Source organism: Geotrypetes seraphini, chromosome 7 (assembly GCF_902459505.1).
Source record: "Geotrypetes seraphini chromosome 7, aGeoSer1.1, whole genome shotgun sequence".
NCBI lineage: Eukaryota > Metazoa > Chordata > Amphibia > Gymnophiona > Dermophiidae > Geotrypetes > Geotrypetes seraphini.
The window spans coordinates 193,309,747-193,337,259 of record NC_047090.1 but is presented as its reverse complement, the minus strand read 5'-3'; the positions used below and the strand labels follow the sequence as shown (position 1 = coordinate 193,337,259).

At 45.2% G+C, this 27,513-nt stretch overlaps 1 protein-coding gene across 3 annotated transcripts in view; it reads right to left on the bottom strand.

Annotated features, from left to right (window-relative positions):
* NEK9 (NIMA related kinase 9) overlaps window positions 1-27,513 on the bottom strand; it is a 335,370-nt gene that overhangs the window by 34,891 nt on the left and 272,966 nt on the right. For 2 of the 3 annotated variants that reach the window (XM_033951413.1, XM_033951411.1), the window contains exons 16-19: window positions 24,078-24,239; window positions 15,723-15,893; window positions 9,748-9,807; window positions 8,750-8,937 (exon numbers count right to left, since the gene is read on the bottom strand). In XM_033951413.1, coding sequence (XP_033807304.1) covers window positions 8,750-8,937; window positions 9,748-9,807; window positions 15,723-15,893; window positions 24,078-24,239 — 581 coding nt within the window. The remainder of the gene's footprint in view (window positions 1-8,749; window positions 8,938-9,747; window positions 9,808-15,722; window positions 15,894-24,077; window positions 24,240-27,513) is intronic. The other variant, XM_033951412.1, reaches the window with a different exon arrangement.

The following is a 27,513-nucleotide window of genomic DNA, read 5'->3' as shown; positions in this document are numbered from 1 at the left end:
CCATGGATGTCCTCTTGTTGCCGTTGGACCTTTGAGAAAGAAGATATCTTCTTCTACCTCGATACGGCCCGTGAGATATTTGAACGTCTCGATCATGTCTCCCCTCTCTCTGCGTTCCTCGAGTGAGTATAGCCGCAATTTATCCAGCCGTTCCTCGTACGGGAGATCCTTGAGTCCCGAGACCGTCCGGGTGGCCATTCGCTGGACTGACTCAATTCTCAGCACATCCTTGCGGTAATGAGGCCTCCAGAATTGTACACAGTGTTACAGATGGGGTCTCACCATGGATCTATATAATGGCATAATGACTTCAGGCTTACGGCTGACGAAACTCCTACGTATACACCCTATGATCTGTCTAGCCTTAGATGAAGCCTGCTCCACTTGATTGGCAGTCTTCATGTCTTCACTGATGATTACCCCTAAGTCCCATTCTGCTACAGTCCTTGCTAGGATCTCGCCATTAAGGGTGTAAGTCTTGCATGGATTTTGGCTGCCAAGGTGCATGACTTTGCATTTTTTGGCATTGAAACTCAGTTGCCAGGTCCTAGACCAGTGCTCCAATAAGAGTAGGTCGTGTATCATGTTGTCCGTTGTGCTCTTGCCTACTATATTACATAGTTTGGGGGTCATCGGCAAATAACGTTATTTTACCTCGAAGCCCCTCAGCCAAGTCCCTTATAAAGATGTTGAAAAGGATCGGGCCCAAGACCGAGCCCTGCGGCACTCCACTGATCACCTCCGTTGTTTCGGAGGGAGTGCCGTTCACCACCACCCTCTGAAGCCTACCTCCAAGCCAGTCTCCAACCCATTTTGTCAATGTGTCACCTAATCCTATAGAAATCATTTTGCTCAACAACCTGCGGTGTGGTACACTATCGAATGCTTTGCTGAAGTCCAAGTATACGATGTCCATGGACTCTCCAACATCGAGCTTCACCCAGTCAAAGAAGCTGATCAGGTTGGATTGGCAGGATCTCCCCTTGGTAAATCCATGTTGACGGGGATCCCGTAGATTCTCCACGTCCAGGATCATATCCAATTGGCGTTTGATGGAAGCCACCACTGACCCCAAGACTTGGAGGAAATCCTGTACCCGAGGACAGGATTTCCATAAGCAGGTGAAACTGAGAGTGAAATTTGCTTACCCAGGTCTCCGGAATGAAAACCTTTCCCAAGGAGGTGTCGAATAGCATTCCTAGATACTCCAGGCACTGAGATGGAGACAACCGGCTCTTGGAAAGGTTGACTACCCATCCCAGCAACTGCAGAAACTCCACCACCCGAGCTATGACCCAGGTGCTCTACTGGAACGACTTTGCATGAATCAACCAGTCGTACAGGTAGGGATGAACTAGAATACCCTCTTTTCGCAACGCCGCCACAACAACCACCATCACCTTGGTGAACATCTGCGGAGCTGTAGACAGAACTAATAATGTTGCCCCAAGATGGCAAAGCACAGAAAGCGTTGATGAGAGGCACGAATAGGAATGTGCAAGTAGGCCTCTGTCAGATCTAGAGAGGTCAGAATCTCCCCCAGCTGAACCGCTAGAATCACAGACCGACGAGTTTCCATGCGGCAGGAAGGTATGTGAAGAGCCCTGTTGACCCCCTTCAAATCTAGGAGGGACCGAAAGGTCCCTTCTTTTTTGGGCACCACAAAGTAAATCAAGTACCAACCAAAGTAAATCAAGTGCCCCACTCCTGCAGGGAAACTGGAACCATCGCGTGGAGATCCAACAATATTTGAAGGGTCTGGCGAAAGGCCTGCTGCTTCCACTCCACCTGTGAGGGGGAAGCAAGAAAACGATCTGGCAAGGAACGGGCAAACTCCAGAGCATAGCTGTCCCGAATCACCTCCAGAACCCACTGCTCGGACGTGATGTCTGCCCACTTTGGAGAAAAATCTTGCAGCCTGGTGCCCACTGGAACTAAGACAGGCGCCAGCAAGGAGTCACTGGGCAGGGCGGGCGGCAGGTAAAGGACTGCATGCGCTGAAAGAACCTGCCTCTAGAGAGCCCAGAGCGGAAGCGGCAGAAATCATGCCAGTCTCACCGCGAGCCAGCGGCCTAGGCTGATCCTCAGGCAAACGAGGCACTTTAGAATCAATTAGGGTCTGATCCAACTTGTCCAAGTCTTCACCAAACAAAAAGAACCCTTTAAAGGGAAACTTTGTCAACTTAGCTTTGGACGTCGTATCCACCGACTAAGCGCTAAGCCACGAGGTAAGGCGTGCTACCACTCCAAAAACCAACGACTTGACAGAACCTCGCAAGAGGTCATACATAGCATCTGAAAGATAAGAACCACCCAATTCAATCTTTGCCACTTCGCGCTTTAGCAATTCCCAATTCTCAGATTTACTGTCAAGCACATGCTCGGCCCAGCGAAAACACACCCGAGCCACCAGCCCGCCATATATCACCACCTGGACTGCCAGAGCTGTCACATCAAAACTCTGTTGTTGGTTTGAGTTTGTATTTATTGTGCTTAGTATAAATCTATATTTTACTTTTACAGCTTAGAAGAAAAAATGCTGTCATAACTATGCTGATGATTTTGTTCCCCTTTTCTATGTTGTCCTAGTGAGTACATTGTGAAAACATTACTTTTCATTTTCAGTTGCATAGCATTTAAATGAGAAACTTCACATTTAATATTCATATATACCATTTGACATCATTTCAAAGACTCTTAAGGTACGTTTTTAAACAATATTCATGTTTAATTGCACTTTTTGAGCTTTATTTATTGTTGGATTTTTATTAATTTATTAAAGTTTTTATGATAATGCCTTGGTTTTATGAATTTTTACTGGCTGGCTGGCAGTCATTATATGGTATTTTTTATGGTTATAAGTTGACTGACATATCTTACTAAGGTTTCACTTTTATGTTCTCTTATGTCTTCTATTCCTGTTTGCTAGTTTTCATAATTAAGTTTTTATGAGTCTGTTCCAGTAGTGCTACGGTTTACAGGTAGTGTTCTTTTATTTTGTTTATATATGGATTAGTCTTCTTTTCCATATTGAGTCATATTAGGTTCACATTTTAATCAGATTTAAATGAATTTTATTAATGGATGACGGTTATGAATCATATTGACATTTTAATATCTCTGAATTTTGGGGGGATATGTTTTTAATCATCATTTTTAATTAATTTTCTATAAGATTTTCTTTGAAAGAAGCATTTTTTATCAAACCCTTTATGCATATAGAATTTTCTTATTTAATTATGATGTATATTTTCTTATTTAATTATGATGTATATTCAATTTAATCTTACTTCTACCTTCTTGTTAGACATAGTATAGGGTGTTTTTCTGATAGATGTTTATTTTAACTTTCATTATGTTTTTATCTTTTATGGTTTTCATTAATAAGCAGTTTTGATTATGTACCCATATATTAAATAGGGTTGGGGATATATATTTGTAAACCTTCTTTGATTTGACTATTGTTACTTATCATTTATGTATTTATATGCGATACATTTAGTTTTAGATGAGTTAGCATATATATGTGTATGAGATATATATATATATTTTTTTTAATTTCATTGGCATGACATTTTCATTGCTTATGTTGTGTTTGGGTTCTTGTTGTCATTATTTATGAATTGACATTTTGATGTTTATCTTTATATTTTTATATTTCTTGTATATATTCTCTCATGTTCATGTGCTTGTCTCTCTTTTTTTCTGATGCATTATCATGCTTTTAATCTATTAATGTTTAATCTATTTATGCATGCATATATTTGTAGACTCCTGAGGCAGGCCTGTTTGGCCGAAACATGTGCATGTCGAGTCACTGAGTTATTGGATGAATAAAGTTATTTGGACCATCAGATGAGTTAAAAGACATTCTGTTGTATGGACATCATTTTGACTTAGACAATTACACCCTACACTTTGCATAAGGAGGAACTCCAACTTACGCTCCTCAGGGTCCTTCAAGGCCGCACCGCCCTCAACAGGCACGGTATGCCCCTTAGAGATGGCCGAGACCACCCCGTCCACCACAGGCGACCTCAGGAATGGGATATAGGCGGGCCATAGAGCACGCAAAACAAAAAGGAGCTTCCGGCACCTGCCATTGTGTGAGCATAATGTCCCGAATATCCTGATGCATAGGAAAAAAGTGGGAAGCAAAATGGATCCTCTTAAGCAAGGGGTCCACCGTACGTGAGGGCTCCGACACGGTGTCCTTAAAGTGCAAAACTGAAGAGACCTGAAGAATTAACTCATGAAGCTCTTCCTGCTGAAAAATGCGCACCACAGACGCATCCTCGTCAGCAGGGGGGTGTTCAAACCCCTCACTGGTGGAATCCAGCCCCAAAGAGGATCTTGGAAAGCTCCCCAAAGGTCCAGGTCCACATCAATACCATCATGCTCCTCTGGGAAAAAATCCTCATCCCAAGAGATCCTTGGGTGCTTGGATGAGAGAGGAGTAGAGGGGGCAAAACCGCCGCTGTATGGGGTTGCACCGGGGAAGACTTTGAGGTCAATACCCGCCCCCGAGACCCCCGGAGTGGACACAGAACCTCCAACCGCCAGCACATAAGCTTTACATAAATTCAGGGGGGAAACCCCCAGCGGCCCCAAAGGACTCCCTGCCCCAGCAGGTGACCCTGCCATATCTTGCCCCTGTATTTCCAGAACAGGGGGAAGGTTACCTGAGGTAACAGATAGAGAATGACACGGTGGTGTTACCCGCGGCTAGCCGCGAGTAACCCACTGAAATGGGGAAAGAAAAATAGTAGTCGCTGCGGGGACGGGGACAAGGCCATTCACCGCCCCGTGGAGTGGTGAATGGTCTTGTCTCCACAGTGAGGCATCAAGGATTGCGCGGTCCAGCAGCCCCCACCCTCCCGATCGTAACGTTTAGCCAGCTCCCTCCCTCCACCTTACCTTATATGCTGTTTGCCGGCTTTCTTTTTCCCGAGCCACACGTGTTCAAAAAGACGCGCATGCGCAACTGCGCGAGTTGATCAATCTTCTCCTCTGACGCAACCAGAAACAGGAAGTTGCAGGAGAGGAGAAGATTGATCAACTCGCGCAGCCGCGGCATTTTGAACGCATGTGGCTCGGGAAAAGAAAGCTGGCAAATAGCATATAAGGTGAGGTGGAGGGAGGGAGCTGGCTAAACGCTGCGATTGGGCGAGTGGGGGCTGCTGGACCGCGCGATCACGCATGTTCCCGGCTCACACTAGGAAGGAGGGAGTGAAAGGGAAAAAGATTCTGGGCCAAGGGGATGAAGAGGGAAAGAAAGAAACCCACAGCAGGAAAGAAAGGGGAGGACAGGCAGGTGAGCCAGATGCTGGAAGCAGGGGGGGGGGGGAAAGAAGCTAGATGGGATTGAAAAGAAGAGACACACTGGTATGGAAGAGGAAGATAGGGGAAATCTGAACACAGGAAGGTAACAGAAAGAGGGGAAATTATGTGCATGGGGCATAAGGACAGAGACATAAAGGGGGCATGCCATGGGGATGGTATATGGACACAGGGGGGGGGGCAATGCCAGATACATAAGGGAGAGATATTAGAAATGGGAAAAATAGGAACACAGAAGCGAGATGGTTTGTGGGGATGGGACAGGGACTGAGCTCGCAGGCTCCAACGGCTTGCACAAATTACATTGTAATGTGCCACGAAAATAAGAGGGAGGGAGGTAGATAGATAAGCCATGCGAGAGGAGCTGAAGGGTGGTAGAAAGGAACAGATGGTGAAGGAGGGAGGGAAGGGTGGTGGTAGAAAGGAATATAACAGACATTGAAAGAGGGTAGAGAGGAACAGACCCTGAAGGGAAATGTGGAAGCGGAGGGAAGAAGATGGGTGCTAGACCAATTGGGGGGGGGGGGGTGAAGGGAGAGGCACAGTAACAGCAAATGGAAGACGCAGAGAGAAGACACACAGTGGATGGAAGGAATTGAATGAGAAGATGTGGAAAGCAGAAACCAGACAACAAAGGTAGAAAAAAAAATTCTATTTATTTATTTATTTTTTGCTTTAGGATAAAGTAGAATATTAGTTGTGTTGATAAAAATTTATAAACAAAGCCCTGCCAGCTGAACATCTCTTTCTCTAGTTCAGCAGCAGGAACTTTGATTTATAAGAAAGGAATAAGCTAAATATTGCAGTACTAAGGCTTATATATGGATGCTGCGGGGATGGTGACGGGGCGGTGAAGGGGATGGCAGTGACGGTGATGGGGCGGTGAAGGGGACGGTGGGCTGGGGCCGGGGACAGATTTTTCCCCCATGTCATTCTCTAGTAACAGAAATAAAGGAGGAGGTTCCTGCCGAAATTGGACCTGAAACCGCTAAAATTGGAGCTCCTGTGGCCTGTCGTGTCTGAAAAGCCTGGGACTTTCCTGATGCTGAGGCCGAGGAACCAACCAACACAAAAAGGGAATCCCCAGCCACTCCGGCAATAAGGGAATCCTTAGTGAGGTACATGCAACCACTGCCGATGAGACTCCCCCTCCGCTCCAGCCTACACAACGCTTGCACAGGCCAGCCATGAGTACCTCGCATCTGGAGCACAATGAGCATTTTCCCCCCTTAAAAGTGCACATTGTGCTGATAAATGCCCTAGCTGTAATAAAAGTGCCAGTTAGATGAGAAAAAAAAACAATACAAATGGCAGTTTTAAAGGGAATTGAGCCCTTTAGATTGGCATACCTTAGGATTTTTTATTTTTTCACTTAGTCAGAACAGACTCCATGGCTCTCAAAGCTGGAGGGTTGACCTACCAGGGAGCCAGGCTGCCGGCTGAGGCACCTCTACAAAAATGTAGGGAGATGGAGGAAGGTGGGGGGAGGGACCCAGCATGAGTGCCACCGAGTTTAACACCCCCGAGGTCGGACGTATCCCCAAACAGGACCCGTCCAAACTCTATCCGGCACAAAAGGGGAATCCAGGAGTCCAAAACAAAATTCCAACAGTACTAAGAAGGGAGCCAAATTAGTCTTACCACCTGCTTTAATGGAGACTGAGGAAAGCTGGATTGAAAGAGGGGAAGCTATCTTGATATACAAGTTTGTTCTCAGTCTCCACCTGCTGGTAGCAGTGAGGTATATAACCCATTTGTAAGGACTACAGAATTTGGGATTTTTTTCCCACAGTGCTGTCACTGTATCAGCACCCCCGGACCAATCGCTGATTTTTGTCGTCAAAAGCCGACGCCGCTCTTGGAGAATGGCTCGGCTATATTTAAGAATCTGCCGGAATGCTCGTTTGAATACTGAAGAGCCTATTTGCATGGCAGTGTCAGAGACTGCAAAGACCACCATAAGCCGTTTTGATAATCTGCTGCTAAAATGCATGCAGGCTAAACCATTAGAAACCAGTTTAGTGACCATGCTAAATGCTGATTATCTGTGCTTGTTTTATTACAATGGTCAGGAAATTCAAGATTTGATTTCTTTTGCCATATCTTCCCACCATATCATAGATCCTCTTTTGAACTGCTGCCATGGTTTCCTGACAAAATTTACTTTTTTGTGCTTAGAACTGCTATGGTTCTGCCATATATAAAATTCAAACCATCAACAGAATGTTTTATTTTTGAGAATCTGGGCCAAAGAATTTTATTTCTGTTGCTGGTTTGAAGTTTCATCTTTCATATGCAAATAACGGCAAAAGGGTTCCTGGAATTCCTTGAACGTGGACTTTCTGTGTAGTGTTACAATTAGTCCAGTCTCATAAGTGTCAGCCTAGCATTGCTAGCAGTCAGCATGTTCGGTTGGCCTAACCAACGTCAGCAAAGGCTTATGGGACATTATATCAATCTGACTCTGGAATGTTGATGCAGATAGACCCTAAATGCTCCTGCACAGAATTCACATACATTAAGCATCCAGCCAGACTGGATTGTTTATCAAGAAGATAGGCTAAGCCAGAGACTAATCCCATCTACCATGTCTGCAAGTATCACATCTTCCTTATCAATTAAACTAACACATTGTTTCAAACAGTTTACAAATTATAAACAGAAAGATACTGGGAAATACAATAGTTTTTACCTATAAAAGCCTGCAACACTCCACTCTCTCTCTCTCTGGAACCTGAAGCCTGGACCATCACTTCCCCCCCTCTCTTTCTTTGTCCTCACAGCACCTATTCAGGAAGCTGTCTTTTCTCTCTCATTCACAAGAGCACAGAAGCAGTCTCTGTATTTGTAAAGCTTATTTTGATTTCTTTCTGTACATTTGAAACCCAGAATATTCTTGATGAATCTTTCTGAAGCCTATTTCTGCACATTATATTCTTTTTGTAATCACTCTTAGCTGTCTTTTGTCAGTAATTTCACTTCCTAATGAGAATCTTCTACGAGGGTATTGAACCCGGGGCCTGGTGGATTGTAAGGCCGCCACAATATATCATTAGGACTTATTTGCCAAAACCTTACATTTGGGGGCTAATCCTTACAATAGGCACCTCCCAGCAAGCTCACATTTACTACAGTATCTTCAGCCATCCATTTATCATTCATCTCTGTGGAGCAGCAGGTTAAGAACCAGAGATTCCAGACTTCAAAACCGGATTCTTCCACTGATGATCTGGCCACCTTGGGCAAGTCACTTTACCCTCCATTTTCACAGGTACAACTTAGACTCACTTGGAGCTCAGATCTGGAACAGGCAAATAATTAAAATCCTTCTGCATATGTTGAGTCCCCTTTAATAGGCAGATGATTTTCTTGCCTTAAGAAATAGCCCCTCCCCTCCCAGATTCCTTACTTGACGCAGCCAGCTGGGACAGGAGCTGTCAGTCATGCTACTGATGCCATTACTGCGCAGGTTTTCTGTAGCACTGAAGTGACCTAGTCCCTGGTCTGCCTCCATAGGCCCTCGAAATTCCCCACTAGGTTCGGCGATCACCGATTCCTGATCAACCTCCTCCTCCTCTCCTGTAGAACTCTGAGCTGCTGAGAGAGAAAGAAACAGCTACAGCAGCAATTAAAGCAGGAATATAACTAATATTTGCAATGCTTGGGGGGGGGGGAGGATTCAAAACAACAGAACTTGAGAACACAGATCAGAAGGCTATTATTCCTCTAAGTTTGCATTTACCAACTGCTACATTTCAGTATTATTCATCAATCCTATATGCAAGCTACAGCTATCCACAGCCTGGGGTTTAGATCCTATAGAGAATATTCTCTCACTAGTGCATCAACATTTCTAATCAGCTGAAAGGATACTGGGAAATGCTACTGGGGTGTACAACTGCAATTCTTGAAGGCCACAAATGGAAATCTATCTTATATTGATTAGAGATATCCTGAAAACAAGATTAGGTTGCAGTCCTCAAAGATTAGTGTTTAACAACTAAAATAAATGATGTACTTAATGAGTTGCAAGTCCCAAGATTGTCTCTAGACTCTACCTGGCAATTCTTAGTGGGGTATAGCCTAAAGTTAGAGACCCTCAGATTTCCAACTTGAAGTCTCATATCCATGTTGGTGACAAACTGGCCTTAAGTCAGGTCCTCTAAACAAGGGCACCAACAAATATTTTTAGAGAGCCAAGGAAACTGTTAAAGCTTTCACATTTTCTTTTACTTTCTTCTTTTTTAAGCTAATTTGTGTTTTCTCCTTTCTACCCTGATCCTTCCTCATAGTGTCATCTTCTATATGCCAGGGGTGGCTCTTCCACCCAGACTCCGACCTGGCCAATCTAGCACTAAGGTTTTACCTAAAAGATACAGACCAAATAAATAAACAGAATGCACTTACTGGTGTTGATAGACAAGCCACTGCTGTTTGAACGGATCGTCTTTGAGTTTAGCACCTTTTCTAGGAAAAAGAGAAAGAGTGATGTTAATACAGAAATTACAAACTAGCATCTTAAGTTACTTTACTATAACAGGTCTTTGTTTATAAGTCAGTGTTTGTTTATTTTCATACACATCCAAGGACGGGTGGGAGGGGGGGATATTTCTGTCCTAATTTGACCTTAGAGTATTTACACTTGGGAGGAGGGGAGGATATTATTAATTTGATTAGGGTAAGATTATTGGGGAACTCTATGTTGCTGTGTTTTATGGCATAATCATCGAATGGGTGGATAGGTGGGAGAAAATGATTGATTATATATAATTATAAGTTGAATGTGCTTGTATTGACGTATTATATTATATGTTATATATTCATGTATTGTACTATTGAAGTATGAAAATCAATAAAGAAATTACAAACTAGTAGGATCCAAAATCCTTCACACTTCTAGGCATGTTGGCCAAATACATTGTTAAATCTTTTAGTTATGAAGTTCTGGACAAGACAACCTCTTCATCTGCCAAGATTATTACAGTTCATGGTGTTGATGGGAGGGCAATGTACGATCCTTTTTTTCTCCCTACAATGGAAAGTTGTATGGCAAATGAAAATGAAAACCAAAGATATGTGAAACTGCAGCACTGCATATGTTAGCGATGACTGCTAAATACATTAAAACAAGTGTAGTGCTCGCTCTCTAAGATGAGTGTGAGGCTTTGGAAAGAAGACTAAGGATAATTGACTCATTGAGATGAAATTCAGATTCCACTTAAGGAAGGAAATTAGGGCTACTTCAAAGAAGTAAAACCTGGGGTAAGGTGGCTATGCTATTAATGCCTGATGTGAGTGTTAAACAAAAGCACTTTCCATATGAGAAACTGTAAGGAACAAAAATGAAGATGTTCAAAGGGAGGCCTCAAGAGAATGACATGCAGATCCCATGACAAGAGGTTTGGTATGAAACAAGCCGAGTAGATGAAGTTCCCAGGAGGCTTTGGGAGTCAAAGCAGCCTCTGTGGCGTCCTTTGTGATACGTGCCTGTACTTTGGAGCATAAGGGAAAGAGCCGGTGTCTCAACTCCTTTTATCTGGAGTGGATTCGTGTCATGTGTAAGGCCTATTCAATTTCCACTCACAGAGTGCTCTGGATCAGGCAATGGGCTGGTGATTCCACTTCTAAGCTACTCTCAGCAGACTTCCTTTTAAGGGGCAGTTGTTATTTAGAAAGGGTCTGGATGATCTTGAACTGTATGGTGGATCATCGTCCCAAGACTCTGCCTGACAGCAGATCCAGATCTTCTAAAGGCTCAGGGCTAGTGCTGCCCGATTCAGGAAAAAAAAATTCGATTCGATTCAGCCTATTGAATTGGTATTTCGATTCGATTTTCCTGCCCAATTGGGTGTTTTTTTCAAACATCCTGGTGGGTTTATTTTATAGCCTCTTCACCCCCTTTGCCTTCTCCTAACCACACTGGTGCTGTGGTGTAAACAAAATAAACAAACAAAAAAGACTTTTCCTCTCTGTTAAATCCTAGCTCACGTTTGCGGCCTAACACCAGCTCTGGCAGGATACACATTTCAAATCTGACATATTGTAATCACAAAATAGAAAATAAAATTATTTTTTCTACCTTTTGTTGTCTGGTCATTATTCAAATCTAATTGGTCCCAGGCTCTGGTAGTCTTCTGATAATTTGCTTGCCAGGGTCTCCTTCTTTCTTCTTTCTCCGTGCTAACCATCCATCTGCCATCTCTGTCCTCCCCTTCTGTTTCCCTTCCCTCCCCCGGAGGTCTGGCATCTTTCCTTTTTTTCGTCTCCCTCCACAGATCCACCTTTTCTTAACTACCCTTTCATCCAGCATCTCTCCCTCCCTTCCCCACCACCCCAGGGTCCACCATCGCTCCCTTTCTTTTCCCAACTACCCTCCTATCCAGTATCTCTATCCCCCCCTCCACACCATCTCTTGTGTCTAACTTCTCTCCCTTTCTATTCCTTCCCTAAATCCCATTGTCCATCATCTCTCACCCTCTCCTCTATTTTTAGACCCATTATTTCTCCCCCCCCAAAGTCTTGCATATACACATCTCTTTGAATCCCCCCTTCCCTCCCTCCCTCCGTGTACTTCTACACCAGAGCCCCCCTCCCCTGAAGGTCTGTCCCCCCCTGAAGGCCTGCACCCCACCCCTAAAGGTCTGTGCCACCATCCCTGAAGGCCTGTTTCCCCTTTGAAGGCTTGTTCCCCCCCTGAAGGCCTGTCCCCCCCCTTGAAGGCCTGCATCCCACCCCTGAAGGACTGCCTGTCCCTCTTGAAGGCCTGACCCCCCTTGAAGGCTTGTCCCCCCCCCCCCATTAAAAGCCTGCATCCCACCCCTGAAGGCCTGCCTGCCTGTCCTCCCTGAAGGCCTGTTCCACCCCCCACCCCGAAAGACTGCTCCCTCCCCCCCCCCGGGAAGGCCTGCGTGTTCCCCCTGGCCTCCCATTGGTGTCCGGCTTCCCCTCTGGCCTCCCCGCACCATTTACCTTTGAGGAGCAGCCTGCAGACAAGATCGTGGTGCTAGCGATCTTTGCACTGCTTCAGAGCTGTTTCCTCTGCCGCGGTCCTGCCCCTCCTCTGACATCAGAGGCAGGATTGCAGCGGAGGAAACATCTCTGAAGCAATGCAAAGATCGCTAGCACCGCAATCTTGTCTGCAGGCTGCTCCTCAAAGGTAAATGGTGCAGGGAGGCCGGGGGGGAAGCCGGACAGCAGCACTTCCTGACTGACCCTCCTCCCTCGCCCTCTAAAGCAGGGGCGGCAGCGGCCGGCCAGCAAGAGCAGTGCTGCTGCTCCTGCTTTAGGGGGCGAGGGTCAGCCGAATCGGGAAGCTGATTTTTTTTTGTTTTGAATCGATTCGAATCGATTCACCTGAAATGAATCAGTGAACCGATTCGAATCATGAATCGGGCAGCACTACTCAGGGCGCTCTAATTTTCTTGACTCCAAGTGCTCCTGGCAATATTCCGGTTCCACGTCGCAGAGATTCGCCCAGGATTACAAGCAGAGGTTTTCCGGATCTAAGCACAAACAGGCTTCGGCAGCCTGTGCTGCTCCCTCTGCCAAGAAATTGCAATAACAGGTTGGGGGAGATCCTTCTCAAGATTGGGGGCTGACTCTCGGTATTCCTACAGGCCTGGTTTCAGATTTTGTCAGAACGCTGGGTTCTGGAAGACATCCAAATCAGCTACAAGTTGGAATTTGCTTGGCCTCTAATGGATTGGTTTGTGGACTCCCCTGCAGGGTGACTGGAAAAGGCAGTCTGTGAGAAGGATGCTAGATATCCAGGCCATAAAGCCTGAGCTGCCCAAACACTCAGGCTCAGGCAGATATTCTATATATTTTATCATGTCAAAGAAAGGCTCCAACAATTGGAGACCCATTCTGGACCTTAGTCACATAAATGCAGTGCTCAGGGGCCCATGATTTTGCATAGAGACAGTTTGATCTATTTTAGTGGCAGTGTCTCCGGGAGAGTTCCTAGCCTCTCTGGATCTGATGGAGACCTACTGAACTTGCATATTCTCATTTTTCCAGACTATGGAAAGTTTCTCAGGTTTCATGTCCTGGATAATTACATTACATTAGTGACTGTTATTCCGCCATTACCTTGCAGTTCAAGGCGGATTACATAAGAAGTTAATTGGACATTTCCAGAAGAGTTACAGAGTTGAACAGGTTACTTCGGGGGGATTGAAGTGCTTCCTGCAGTATTAGCTTTTCTTGATGGATTTCTTGAATAGCAGGGTTTTTATTTCTTTTCTGAAAGTTTTGTAGTTTGGTGTCGTGATCAGTAGATTGGATAGTTGGTAGTTTAGTTTCGCTGCATGCATGGCCAGTAGGCCATTGTGCATTTTTTTGCATTTGATGCCTCTGATTAGGAGGTGAATGAATGGTGTCTGGCTTCTCCTTTGCCTGGTTATGTTAGTTCGGATAAAAAAAGATAAGTGTCGCTAGTAGTTTTTTGGCTTGAATACCTAATATAATTAGTTTTATAAGCATTGCAAAAACACTTAAAAAACTGGTTTGAATGCCCAATGAAAGACAAAGTGCCGACCTGTATTAAGCTGCTTTAAAGAATCACACTGCAGCACAGGTATCTGAGGGCTTCATTCTATAACAAAGAGTTATTCAGTCCGCTTTTTTGGTTACTTCTTGTAAGAAAGGGACTTGATACCATTGCTCCATAGTAGTGTTTCCTTCAAGATAGCCTTGACAAGAGGTTTTACTGTAGCTTCCCTTTAGGTTCAAGTTGCACGGCTCTCCTGTTTCAGGGTTTGGGACCGCAGATCTACTCTAGTGTCTCATCTAGATATAGCCAGATTTCTGAAGGGTGCTCTTCGCATCAGACCAAAAGTCAAGAGCCTGTTCCCTTTGTGGGATCTTAATGTGGGTCTCGCCAAAGCTCCATTCGAGCCACTAGAAGAAGCGTTGCTCCTGGATTTGATGCTCAAGATGGTTTTTCTGGTAGCTGTAACCTTGGCAACATGAGTCTTGGAGTTTCAGGCTCTTTCTTGTAGAGAGCCTTTCCTTAAAATCTCTGACTCTGGAGTATCTCTATGCACCATTCCTTCTTTTTCTGCCAAAGGTGGTTTTGGCATTTCATGTCAATCAAGAAGTCTAGAAAAAAGTTGGATGTGAGAAGAGTACTTCTTCAATATCTTGAGGTCACTAATGAGTTTAGGCTCTCTGACCATCTGTTTGTGCTATCTCATTCAGCACGGTGAGGTGCGCCAGCTTCCAAGCATGATTTCTAGATAGATACATAAGGCCATTTTGTCAGCCTACATTATCTGTGGGAAACAGTCCCGTTTCTGTTAAAGTAAATTCAACCAGAAGCGTGGCTTCATCGTAGGCCGAAGCTATAGTCATCTCTCCTGAGGAGATTTGTAGGGCGGCAACTTGGTCCACTCTACATACATTTCCCAAGTTTAACAGGGTGGAAGTTGCAGTAAGGGGGAACTCTGCCTTTGGGTCCTCAGTATTAAGGGCCGACACGGTCAGCCCGCCCTAGATTTCGGAGACTGTTTTATTGATTTGTAGTTGCATAGTACAGCATCTGTCTTTCATCACTCCTAGTAGTTTTAGGATGGGTTGAATGGGGTATGTGATAGAGTTTATTTCTAAGATTGTTATGGTTGGGGGTTTTGTCCTTTTCGAGAAGTAGGAATTTTGTTTTGTCTGGGTTCAGCTTTCGTTTGTGTTTTTTCATCCATTTTTCCACTGTTTCTAATGTTCTGTGTATTTCTTCACAGAGAGAGTGGTTGATCATTGGAACAAGCTTCCAATGCAGGTGATCGAGGCAGACAGCGTGCCAGACTTTAAGAATAAATGGGATACCCATGTGGGATCCCTACGAGGGCCAAGATAAGGAAATTGGGTCATTAGGGCATAGACAGGGGGTGGGTAAGCAGAGTGGGCAGACTTGATGAGCTGTAGCCCTTTTCTGCTGTCATCTTCTATGTTTCTATGTCTGTTACAGAGAGGGTTGGTTGGTCAAAAGGCAGGAGGATGATGATGTTATGCCTAGTTTGTCCAAGCAGGTACCAAAGGAGGGAAAAGTGTTAGAGAGAGTGGAGAGCCTTGGGGTACACCAGAGGTTGGACCAGGATTCTGATTTTTCTTTGTTTGTCTTTAATCTGTAGGTCCTGGATTGTAGTGCCAGCTTTGCTGCTAGATCTGGCAGTGCAGGCGTTTACAGGGTACTTACATTGATCTAGAAACCATGGAAACTAGTAGTTTGTGATAACTACTAGAAGCAAAAGAAACCTGGCAGGACTGGCAGATTGAGGTCTCCACTGGACTCTGAGTTTTATGAGACAGACTGAGGCCTTCTTGCCATTCGAAATCTAGATCACCACCTAATTTAAATGGTAGCAACATTTCAATTTCTGACTCACCCACAATGAGGATGGTGTGCCAGCCATGGCATGACAGATCCGGAACATGATGTAAAGAGCCAAAGATGGGTCGAGGCCATGAGGTACAGATATCAGAGCTGTGAGGTCTTTCTGACGGGGTCATTGCAAGACGCCCATTCCCACCATTGCCCCAGGCAAAGATGTGATTATCTGAGAGGGGAGAAAAGTACATCAGACATTGAGTCATATATGTATGGGTTTCTCATCTCTACTTTTCAAATATTTGACAGTTCAGTCTAATTTCTGAACCAAAACCAATTTTACCTTTTCTTCCTCCCTGTTTTCTTCTTTCCCAATTTTTATCTCACTTCAGAAGTAGAGGAGTGGCCTAGTGATTAGAGCAGTTGCCTTAGCACCTTGAAATTGTAACCGATATGGTTCTCCAAACTAGTGGCAGAGAAAATAAAGGCGAAAGAGTTGGCGTTCGTGAAATATTAAAAAAAACCAAGAAGAGGAGTGCAGAAAGGACTACAGGGTGAAACTGAAAGAAGCCAAGAGAGAGATACATCTGGCGAAAGCACAGGCGGAAGAACAAATGGCTAAAAATGTAAAAAAGGGAGTCAAAAATTTTTTCGGATATGTTACTGAAAGGAGGAACATGAAAAATGGAATTGCTAAACTAAAAGATGCTGGGAACCGAATGTGGAGAGTGATGAGGAAAAAGCAAATGTGCTAAACAAATACTTCTGTTCTGTGTTCACAGAAGAAAATCCTGGAGAAGGACCGAGATTGTCTGGCAAAGTTACACGAGAAAATGGAATAGATTCTGCGCCATTCACGGAGGAAAGTGTTTATGAACAACTTGAAAAACTGAAGGTGGTGGACAAAGCAATGGGATCAGACGGGATCCATCCCAGGATACTAAGGGAGCTCAGAAAGGTTCTGGCGAGTCCTATTAAAAACTTGTTCAACAAATCTCTGGAGACGGAAGTGGTTCCCGGGGACTGGAGGAGAGCGGATGTGGTCCCTATTCACAAAAGTGGTCACAGAGATGAAGCGGGAAACTACAGGCCGGTGAGCCTCACTTCGGTTGTTGGAAAAATAATGGAAGTGTTGCTGAAAGAAAGGATAGTGTACTTCCTTGAATCTAATGGGTTACAGGATCCGAGGCAACATGGCTTTACAAAAGGTAAATTGTGCCAAACGAACCTGATTGAATTTTTTGATTGGGTGACCAGAGAGCTGGATCGAGGACATATGCTAGATGTAATTTACTTGGATTTCAGCAAAGCCTTTGATACAGTTCCTCATAGGAGGCTGTTGAACAAACTTGAAGGGCTGAAATTAGGACCCAAAGTGGTGAACTGGGTTAGAAACTGGCTGTCGGACAGAGGGTGGTGATTAATGGAAGTCGCTCAGAGGAAGGAAAGGTGAAAGTGGAGTCCCTCAGGGTTTGGTGCTGGGGCCAATCCTGTTCAATATGTTTGTGAGTGACAATGCTGAAGGGTTAGAAGGAAAAGTGTGCCTTTTTGCAGATGATACCAAGATTTGTAACAAATTAGACACCGAAGAGGGAGTGGAAAATATGAAAAAGGATCTGCAAAAGTTAGAGGAATGGTCTAATGCCTATCAACTAAAATTCAATGCAAAGAAATGCAGAGTAATGCATTTGGGGATTAATAATCGGAAGGAACCGTATATGCTGGGAGGAGAGAGGGACCTTGGGTGATAGTGTCCGAAGATCTAAAGGAGAAAAAACAGTGTGACAAAGCAGTGGCTGCTGCCAGAAGGATGCTGGGCTGTATAAAGAGAGGCGTAGTCAGTAGAAGGTGTTGATGCCTCTGTACAGGTCATTGGTAAGGCCCCACTTGGAGTATTGTGTTCAGTTTTGGAGACCGTATCTGGCAAAGGACATAAGAAGACTTGAAGCAATCCAGAGGAGGGCGACGAAAATGATAGGAGGCTTGCACCAGTATGAGGAGAGACTGTAAGCCCTGAATATGTATACCCTAGAGGAAAGAAGGGACAGGGGAGAGATGATTCAGACGTTCAAATACTTGAAGGGTATTAGCGTAGAACAAATCTTTTACAGAGAAAGGAAAATGGTAAAACCAGAGGATATAATTTGAGGTTGAGGGGTGGTAGATTCAAGAGCAATGTTAGGAAATTCTACTTTACGGAGAGGGTAGTGGATGCCTGGAATGCGCTCCCGAGAGAGGTGGTGGAGAGGAAAACGGTGACTTAGTTCAAAGAAGCATGGGATGAACACAGAGGATCTAGAATCAAAAAATAATATTAAATATTGAACTAAGGCCAGTACTGGGCAGACTTGCACTGTCTGTGTCTGTATATGGCCGTTTGGTGGAGGATGGGCTGGGGATGGCTTCAATGGCTGGGAGGGTGTAGATGGGCTGGAGTAAGTCTTAACAGAGGTTTCGGCAGTTGGAACCCGAGCACAGTACAGGGTAAAGCTTTGGATTCTTGCCCAGAAATAGCTAAGAAGAAAAAAAATGTAAAAAATTTAAATTGAATCAAGTTGGGCAGACTGGATGGACCATTCGGGTCTTTATCTGCTGTCATCTACTATGTTATGTTGCAAAATTTATAAGAGTCGTCAAATGATGTGATTACACATTGAGAACTACAGCCTTTTGGCTTCAGTTTGTCATTCTGATGAAGAGTGCCAGTGAACATGAATTTCACCGATGTCCTCTTTCTATATAAAAACAATTTTTTTTACTAGTAGTTGAAATCAGATTGTGCACAGTTCCACTCATGTCTTGTTTGGAGCAGATAAAGACAATATGGCCCATTCAGTCCGCCCAGATGGGTAGGCGGGGTTGTACCTGTAACTCCTTGTTGGTTGTAACTTATGCTCCGTGTTGTCTACCCCTTTCTATGCTTTTTTCCCCTTTAAAATATGAAAACTAATTTAAGTTTTCATGTGAGTGTAAATGCTCTACATCTTTAAGCCAGATAGGGATCCCCTGTGTTTATCCCAAGCCTTTTTGATTTCAATCACTGTTTTCAACCACACTTCAACTTGATTTCCCCTTATTAAGACCCTTCCTGTGCATACAATGGGCTAGATTCACAAAGCAAACCGATCGTGTACCGATCAGTTTGTGAGCCCTTTACGACCAGATTTCCCTCCAATCCCATTCACTAACGCCTGCAGCAATCCGATCCCGATCCTCCCATGCAAATTTGTAAAACCCCATGCAAAATAGCCAGGCGATTGATTCACTAACACAGGGGTGCCCAATACGTCGATTGCGATCGACCGGTAGATCAGGAAGGCAACGTGAGTTGATCGCGGAGCCCATCCCGGGTTCCGTGATAGACTCGTGTTGCCGTCCCGATCTACCGGGCCGATCAGCCTTCCTCTCCCCAACGTCAAAGACACCACCTCCGGGCATCCACTTTAGTCTGGTTTTTGTCATTTTGGGGGGAAGGGGGGGCTGTGGCGGCGGCAGGAGCCTGAAAAAGAAATCATCTTGGCCGGGGTCGGTGTCATGCTCCGGAGCTTCTACCTCTTCCAGCAGCTTTCCTATCTGGCCCTCTCCCTTCTACCTGCATCCGGCCACACCCCCTGCTCCGCGGCTCTCTTTGGCAACTCGTCAACAGCAGCGATCGACACAAGCTTCTGACGTCGGGGCCTACCCTCTGCGAATCCCGCTTGTTTCAACTTCCTTTTTCCACAAAGGCGGGACTCGCAGAGGGAAGGCCTCGATGTCAGCAGCCTATCTTGAACACTGTTGCTGACAAGTTGCTGAAGAGGGCCGCAGGGCAGGGTGTATGGCTGGATGCAGGTGGAAGGGAGAGGGCCAGATGCAAGGCTCATGGGTGAGGGAAGAGAACGATAGAGAGAAAGAGAGAGGGGAGGGAAACAAAAGGAAATATTTCATACCGGGCTGAACCGGAGTGGAGGGAGGATGGAAAGATTCTGGCTACAGGAAAAGGGGGGAAAGCTGAAAATGGAGTTAGTGATACAAAGAAGAGAAAGGTTAAGCAGGACCTACTGAATAAGGATAGAGATACAGAGGGGACATGCTGAAAGCAGGGGTGGTGGTGGTTTAACACAGAGGGAGAAATCCTGAAAAGGGGTTACATGGATTTACAGAGGAAGGCAATGCTGAAAGAGGCTAGATTGGCACACAGAGGGAATAATACTGAAATGGAGAGTTGATAGGGATACAGATGGAGCAATGCTGAAGGGAGGTAGTGCTGAAAAACAGGAGGTGAAACAGAGACACAGAAGTAATGCTGGAAAAGGGGGGGGGGAGATAAATATAAGAACATAAGAATTGCCACTGCTGAGTCAGACCAGTGGTCCTTCATGCCCAGCAGTCCGCTCACGCGGCGGCCCTCTGGTCTAAGACCAGCACCCTAACTGAGACTAGCCCTACCAGCGCACGTTCTTGTTCAACAGAAACTTGTCTAACTTTGTCTTGAATCCTTGGAGGGTGTTTTCCCCTGTAACAGCCTCTGGAAGGCCGTTCCAGCTTTCTACCACTCTCTGGGTGAAGAAGAACTTCCTTACATTTGTACAGAATCTATCCCCTTTCAACTTTAGAGAGTGCATTGAAGACATTGAAAGGGCAAATGGTGAACATGGGGTAAAGACAAGGACAGAGACAAATGAAGATTCTGAAAAAGTGGTGAGATAGGGATATAGGTGAGATGGACACAAAGAAGGGTGATGTTGGAAAATAGGTGGAATGGTAATTCTGACAGACACAGAAGGGAAATGCTGGATCAAGGAGCGATGGGGCTCAGGCTGGATGGAATGGAGAGAAATGCCTGGTTGGCCCGGAACTTCCTCTCCTACGTCAGAATTGACGTCGGGGAGCAGAATGCTGGTCAGCGCGACGCTTCTGCAGGGACAGCTTGGGGCGGCGATGGCTTGGGGGCTGTTCCCCAATGGCAGCGGTGGCAAACCGAGTGGCTTGGGGGAGGGCAGGGAGATAGAAAGAAAGGGAGGCAGGGAGACAGAAACTAGTTAGAGGGTAAGAAACAGAGGGTAGGGGTGAAGGGCCACTACTCGGACTGGAGGAAGGTCACAAGTGGTGTTCCGCAGGGCTCGGTGCTTGGGCCACTGCTATTTAATATATTCATAAATGATCTAGAAACAGGGACGAAGTGTGAGATAATAAAATTTGCGGACGACACCAAACTATTTAGTGGAGCTCGGACTAAAGAGGACTGCGAAGAATTGCAAAGGGACTTGAGCAAACTAGGAGAATGGGCAACGAGATGGCAGAGAAGTTTAATGTTGAGAAATGTAAAGTATTACATGTGGGAAGCAGAAACCCGAGGTACAATTACACGATGGGAGGGATGTTACTGAATGAGAGTACCCAAGAAAGGCACTTGGGGGTAATGGTGGACATGACAATGAAGCCGGCGGCACAGTGTACAGCGGCCGCTAAGAGAGCGAATAGAATGCTAGGTATATCAAGAAGGGTATTACAACCAGAACGAAAGAAGTTATCCTGCTGCTGTATCAGGCGATGGTGCGTCCACATCTTGAGTACTGCGCTCAATACTGGTCGCCGTACCTTAAGAAGGATATGGTGTTACTCGAGAGAGTTCAGAGGAGAGCGACACGTCTGATTAAAGGGATGGAAAACCTTTCATACGCTGAGAGATTGGAGAAACTGGGTCTCTTTTTCCTGGAGAAGAGGAGACTTAGAGGGGATATGATAGAGATTTACAAGATAATGAAAGGGGACAGATTCAACACGAATGCTAGGAAGTTCTTCTTTACGCAACGTGTGGTGGACACTTGGAATGCGCTTCCAGAGGATGTAATAGGGCAGAGTACGGTACTAGGGTTTAAGACAGGATTGGACAATTTCCTGCTGGAAAAGGGGATAGAAGGATATAGACAGAGGATTACTGCACAGGTCCTGGACCTGTTGGGCCGCCGCGTGAGCGGCTGCTGGGCACGATGGACCCCAGGTCTGACCCAGCGGGAGGCATTGCTTATGTTCTTAAGAAAAAGTTGGGGGAGAGAATGAGGTCTGGAGGAGAGGAAACATACAGGAGGCTGAAAGAATGGAAGAAAGATTGGATGCACAGTCAGAAGAAGAAAGTGCAACCAGAGACTCATGAAATCACCAAACAACAAAGTTAGGAAAAATGATTTTATTTTCAATTTAGTGATCAAAATGTGTCCGTTTTGAGAATTTATATCTGCTGTCTATATTTTGCACTATGGTCCCCTTTTACTAAACCGCAATAGCGGTTTTTAGCGCAGGGAGCCTATGAACGTCAAGAGCTGCGCTGGGCATTCAGCAAAGCTCCCTGCGCTAAAAACTGCTTTCGTGGTTTAGTAAAAAGGGAGGGGGGTATATTTGTCTATTTTTGTATAATTGTTACTGAGGTCACAGTACATAGAGTCATCTGCCTTGACCTCTTTGAAAACCCCCCCGGAATAGGAATGATAATTAACATTTTCTATGCGTACAGCGTGCTTTGTTTTGGTTTTTTTTTAAATTTTATTGTTGGTAGATCATTTTGACTTGGTCATTTTAAAAGTAGCTCGCAAGCCCAAAAAGTGTGGGCACCCCTGCACTAACAATTGCTTGGCTATTTTGAATCAGGTTTTACAATTGGCAAACCCGACTGCTGCAGACCTGTCAGCAACTGAGTTACCGATAGGTCTGCAGGTTTTTTGACAGGACTGCTGAGTAGTAGCACTGGCTGGCTGGTAGGGGGCACTATAATGCTGTAATGGAATGGATAGTGTGCAAGATATGTAAGGCCTGGGTTTCTAGTGTCCTTTGTTTGGATAAGAGAAACCTCATGGCCTAAGTATCAACAGATGGTCCTGGCATTCCAATGCTGGGTAGAGAAGAATCTTTCTTTTATATGTTTTAAAGAATTACAAAATATGACTGGTCGCCGCACTTTAAGAAGGATATGGTGATGCTCGAGAGGGTCCAGAAAAGAGCAACAAAAATGATTAAGGGCATGGAAACCTTGCATATACTGAAAGGCTGGAGAAGCTGGGGCTCTTTACCCTGGAAAAGCGGAGACTTAGAGGGGACATGATAGAGACCTATAAAATCATGAAAGGTATAGAGAAGGTGGAGAGGGACAGATTCTTCAGGCTAGCAGGGACATCAAAAACAAGAGGACACTCAGAAAAAATGAAAGGAGACAGATTCAAGACGAATGCTAGAAAGTTCTTCTTCACTCAGAGGGTGGTGGATACCTGGAATGCGCTTCCAGGAGAGGTGATAGTTCAGAATACAATAATGGGTTTCAGAAAGGGTTTGGATGACTTCTTGAAGGAGAAAGGGAATACAGAGTATAGATAGAGGGGTACTATACAGGGTACTTCAGGATTAGGGCATAAACAATTCAGGTCAAGGACTTGGAGGGCCGCTGCGGGAGCGGGCTGCTGGGCACGATGGACCCCTGGTCTGACCCGGCAGAGGCATTACTTATGTTCTTATCATGAGTGTTGGTTGTGTATGGATGATGGGATCCCATGAGTGATTATGAATGTGAATGTATATTAAACATAAACATATTTTTATATATTTTAAACCTGAAGAAATCCTGAAAGACAACATCTGCAGTTTGATCTCTCTGACCTTTAAACTAGGCAATTCTCTCCACTCTGTGACATTCCAGGAGGCTGTTTCAGGGCTCCTTTAAGCCCATATTAGGATACATTAGCATACAATGAAAGCAGTGCATGCAAATAGATCTCATGCATATTTATTGGGGAAATCCTGAAAATCCGACTGGATTGCGGCCCTCGAGGAGGGACTTTGACACCCCTGAACTAAGGGCAGGGTTTGGTAAGTTACCCTGTTCACCGCCTGTCTTTTTTATTCATTTTTTTTCCATGGCACAGATATTTTGCATGTATAACACATGCAAAATATCTGCCCCATTAAAAAAATGAAAAGACAGGCAGACCTGTCAAAAAAAGACCGAGGGCCCCCCTCGACAAACGCAAGGGCCCCCCCCCCCAGCGATCCACATATAGCAGGAGGGATGCTCACTCCCTCCTGCCACCACCCGACGCTGCCCTCCCCGCCCGCATGAATATGGCAGAAGGGATGCCAACTCCCTCCTGCCACAAACTGACTCTCCCGGCTGTGTGTGGGGGACGTGTCAACAATCGTCCCCATTTGCTTGCAGGCCTTTTGTGAATTTGTCGACCTGCATGCAATCGGGAACGGATCAGTGACAGACTCGGGGGTTAGTGAATCGAGCCCAATGTCTGTGGTGAGAGAAATCAATTGCTATATTTAAGGGACCGGCCACTGAAAGCCAGGAAGAGTGAATGAGTGGGCACATTCCTGAGGTCTCTGCTCTTCAGAGTGAGAAAAAATGATCTCAATTAAAGCTTACAAAACGTGCTGCCCTCACCATCAGTTGCTGCTATTGTGAACTCATCTCCACAGGCGACACGAGTGACTTGCTTCCCACCAAGAGGTCCCCCAAGCAGGTTAATACCAAGCCGCTTCTTGTAATCACCGATTCCCAGCTGCCCGCATTTGTTGGACCCGAAAGTAAGCAAACGGCCACGTTCTGAAAGCAGAAGCAGCACAGGGGAGGAATGCACATAATGAGAAAGGAAGAGAAAAAGCCACCTGAGCCTGGCTAGAGGAGATATACATAAAACCAAGTGGTCACATTCTTGTTGGATGAAGGCAAGTGAGAATGTATTCTTACGCTACAAAGATGGACTAAAAGCACAAGTTCAAGACATGGAAGCAGTTATTCATTCATGTACATGTTGTGTCATTTAGTCACTGCCTGCAGTCCTTAGACATCAAGGCAAGAGCAGGCTAATGCCATATACGTCTCCTTTCAGGGAGAAAATAATGAATGAACCTAGACCAGGGGTATGCAACTTTTTACAGCAAAGCGCCAATTTATCCAAAATCATGACCTGAGATTTACAAAGAGCCACAAAGTGTAGCTTTTCTCCTCTCCAACCCCTTGCAGGTCTCTGCACCTCTCATCGCTCCCCTGACACCCCCTCTCCCCAACCCATGGCCAAAGTTCTCTCCCTTCTCCAGGCCCTGATCCTTTAATCTTTCTCCAGACCTCATGACCTCCCCCCCCCTACTAAGGTACCTGGTGGTCCAGCGGAAATCTTTGTGGCAGGAGCGCAGCCCTCTCACTCCTGCCTCCTTCTAAAATAGCTGCCGTGACCTTTCATGGCAACACGCAATACTACAGGAAATGGGCTGGCCGATCAACTCAAGAAGCGACTGCTGGGGACCAGTCGAAAATGTCTTTCCAACTCTTCTGCTCTATTGAAGCCCTGCTCTCTGCCCTTTCAGCTCTGATCTGCCTGCCCTGAACGCCGGTTTCTTCTGCCCTTCCCCAAATCTCTCCTACCCTTCCCCACCCTGCGAGCCCGTGGTTTTAACCCAAGGGTTTAAAGTGGGAAACTATAATTTTAAAAAAAGATTTTTTAAAAAATGGTCGAAGCTCAGATGGGCATGCGCAGATCATCTACAGATGATCGCACAACAGCGATCCGTGCCGGCAGATGGGGGCATTCCTCCGATCGCCCCCATTTGCATATTTTAGTTTTAAGAATTTGTCGGACCTGCCTGGATCGGGCCCGATTGGGCAGGTTCGTAAATCGAGCCCTTTGTTCTTCCTGTTCAGGCTGTCTGGTAATTGAGGCTGGTTACCAGCTGCAGCAAAAGCAAAGCCTGAGATGTGTGAAAAGAAACTGTTTTGTTTTCCTTCTGAGTCTGAAGTGTGCAACTAAAGGGAAAGGACCGAGTTACTCCTCTCTTAAAGAAGGCACACTGGTAGCCTATCTTACATCGGATTACATTCAAAATTCTGTTCATTGCCTTTCAAGTACAAAGAGCCCATTCTCCAGCCTTTCTGGATAGATTTCGGATCCCATATACATTGCTACGATCGACAGATATTTTATGATTCAAGACGATTTCTCAGTTATAGCTCCCATGCTGTGGAACTCTCTTCCATTGAACATGAGACGAGAAACAAATGCCCCCAAATTCTCTCTTTAGAGATGCTTTTGTCATATAGCTTAAGATTTTTTTTATTTTTTTAATCTTTATTCATTTTTAATCATTCAACAAGTGTACAACTTAATATCATATATATTCTTGAAAACATCACTTGTAAGTCTATCAAGAAAAAGAACAATTGTATATATATAAACCCATAACCCACCCCTCTTCCCGTTATTATTAATAGTATACCCAGTAAAATAAGAACCCTTCCCCCTCCCTATTATTCATGGTGTATATTTCAATAAAATAACTGGTGTTTAATCATCACAAAAAGATGTCAATGGCCCCCATATTTTAGAAAAGGCCTTATAATTTCCATTTTGTATAGCTATTGATCTTTCCATTTTGAACATAATGAGTTCCACCAAAAGGTGAAATTCCGTTTCCTGCAATCCTTCCAATAGCTTAAGATTTTGATTTCAGCTTACCTTGGGCCTCTGACATTTTTTCCTTCCTCAGCCCATTTTTTTTATTTTTTGAAATGATGCAACCCTAGTCTCCCCTTTCATTTTAAAGAATTTGGGTTAACCTCCCTTGTACGTTTGTTTTTTTTATTGCAAACTGCTTAGGCTGTTAAAAGCAAAACTAAAATTGAAACTTTTGAAGAAAGAAAACTTGAATGCTCACATTTCCTTGTGGGAAAGTCCTAAAGTGGAACTATTGTTGTGCCTCAGTTCTACAGACATCAAACTGGTAACGGTGGCCACGTTTGGGGCCAGTTTGCTAAAGTGATGTTCTAACCAGAACTGTGTGAATTGGGTTAATTGGATTTTCTTTTCCCATCTGACATGAACTGTGAAACTTTAGTAAACACAATTTTGGTTTTCCTGTAGTACAGCCAGAGTATAGCAGTGGGCTTGGAGCTTCTGTGACGTTGCCCAAGCCACAACCCTGACGGATTACCACATGACCAACCAAGCATCCCTGTCCTCAGAGTATAGCAGTAACCATATTCTCTGAGGACAAGTGGGACAAAATAATCCCACATATGGGAATCCCTGCTATAAATAAAAAGGCATAAAACACAGTTGCAACAAGCTAGCAAATTTATTTTTTCACTTACTGATACAGTCAAACCTCGGTTTGGGGGTAACGCGGTTTGTGAGTGTTTTGCAAGACAAGCAAAACACTCGAGCAAACTTTAACTCTCAAAACAAGCGTTGACTCGATCAACGTGGGCGTCCACTCCGCTAGTCTGGGGGCCGGCTCTGCAGGTCTCCTTCACGCCGTTTCCAGGAGGCATGCACATGCAGAGGATAGAGAGAGAAAAAGCCCAGGCAAAGCCAGATAATCTCAAAAGCTTCTCCGCTCTCTCTCTCTCGAGAAACTCCTACAAGCAGCTGAACTGGTCGGGCCTGGGCACAGTTCCCTCCCCTTTCCCAGTTCAAGTATGACTTTCCCAGCCAAGGATGCGGTGCCAGACTGTGATCCTGCTGTGACTTTTCCTCTGCGGTGTCGTGGTGTGAGACTGCACATCAGGCGCTCGTTCTCGATTTATTCGGATGTGAGGGGGGATCTGCCACACCTCCTCCATGCCGTCTGCTGCCGATTAGAAGCTACAGCAGGAGAGGGGGTGAAGGCGCCCAGGAGGCACTGCTGGAGAACAGCCGGTGCTGCCTGCCATCCCCCTGCCCCTGACCCCCCCCCCCTCTGCTGCTGCTGGACTACAATGGCTGCATGCTGTTCGCACTTGGAGGGGGGAGGGCTAGGCGGCACCAGGTAGCAAAGCCTGCTCCTACTCACCTGGCTGCCAGGTGAGAAAGAAAAAGGGAGGGATGGGGAAAACAAAGAGAGAA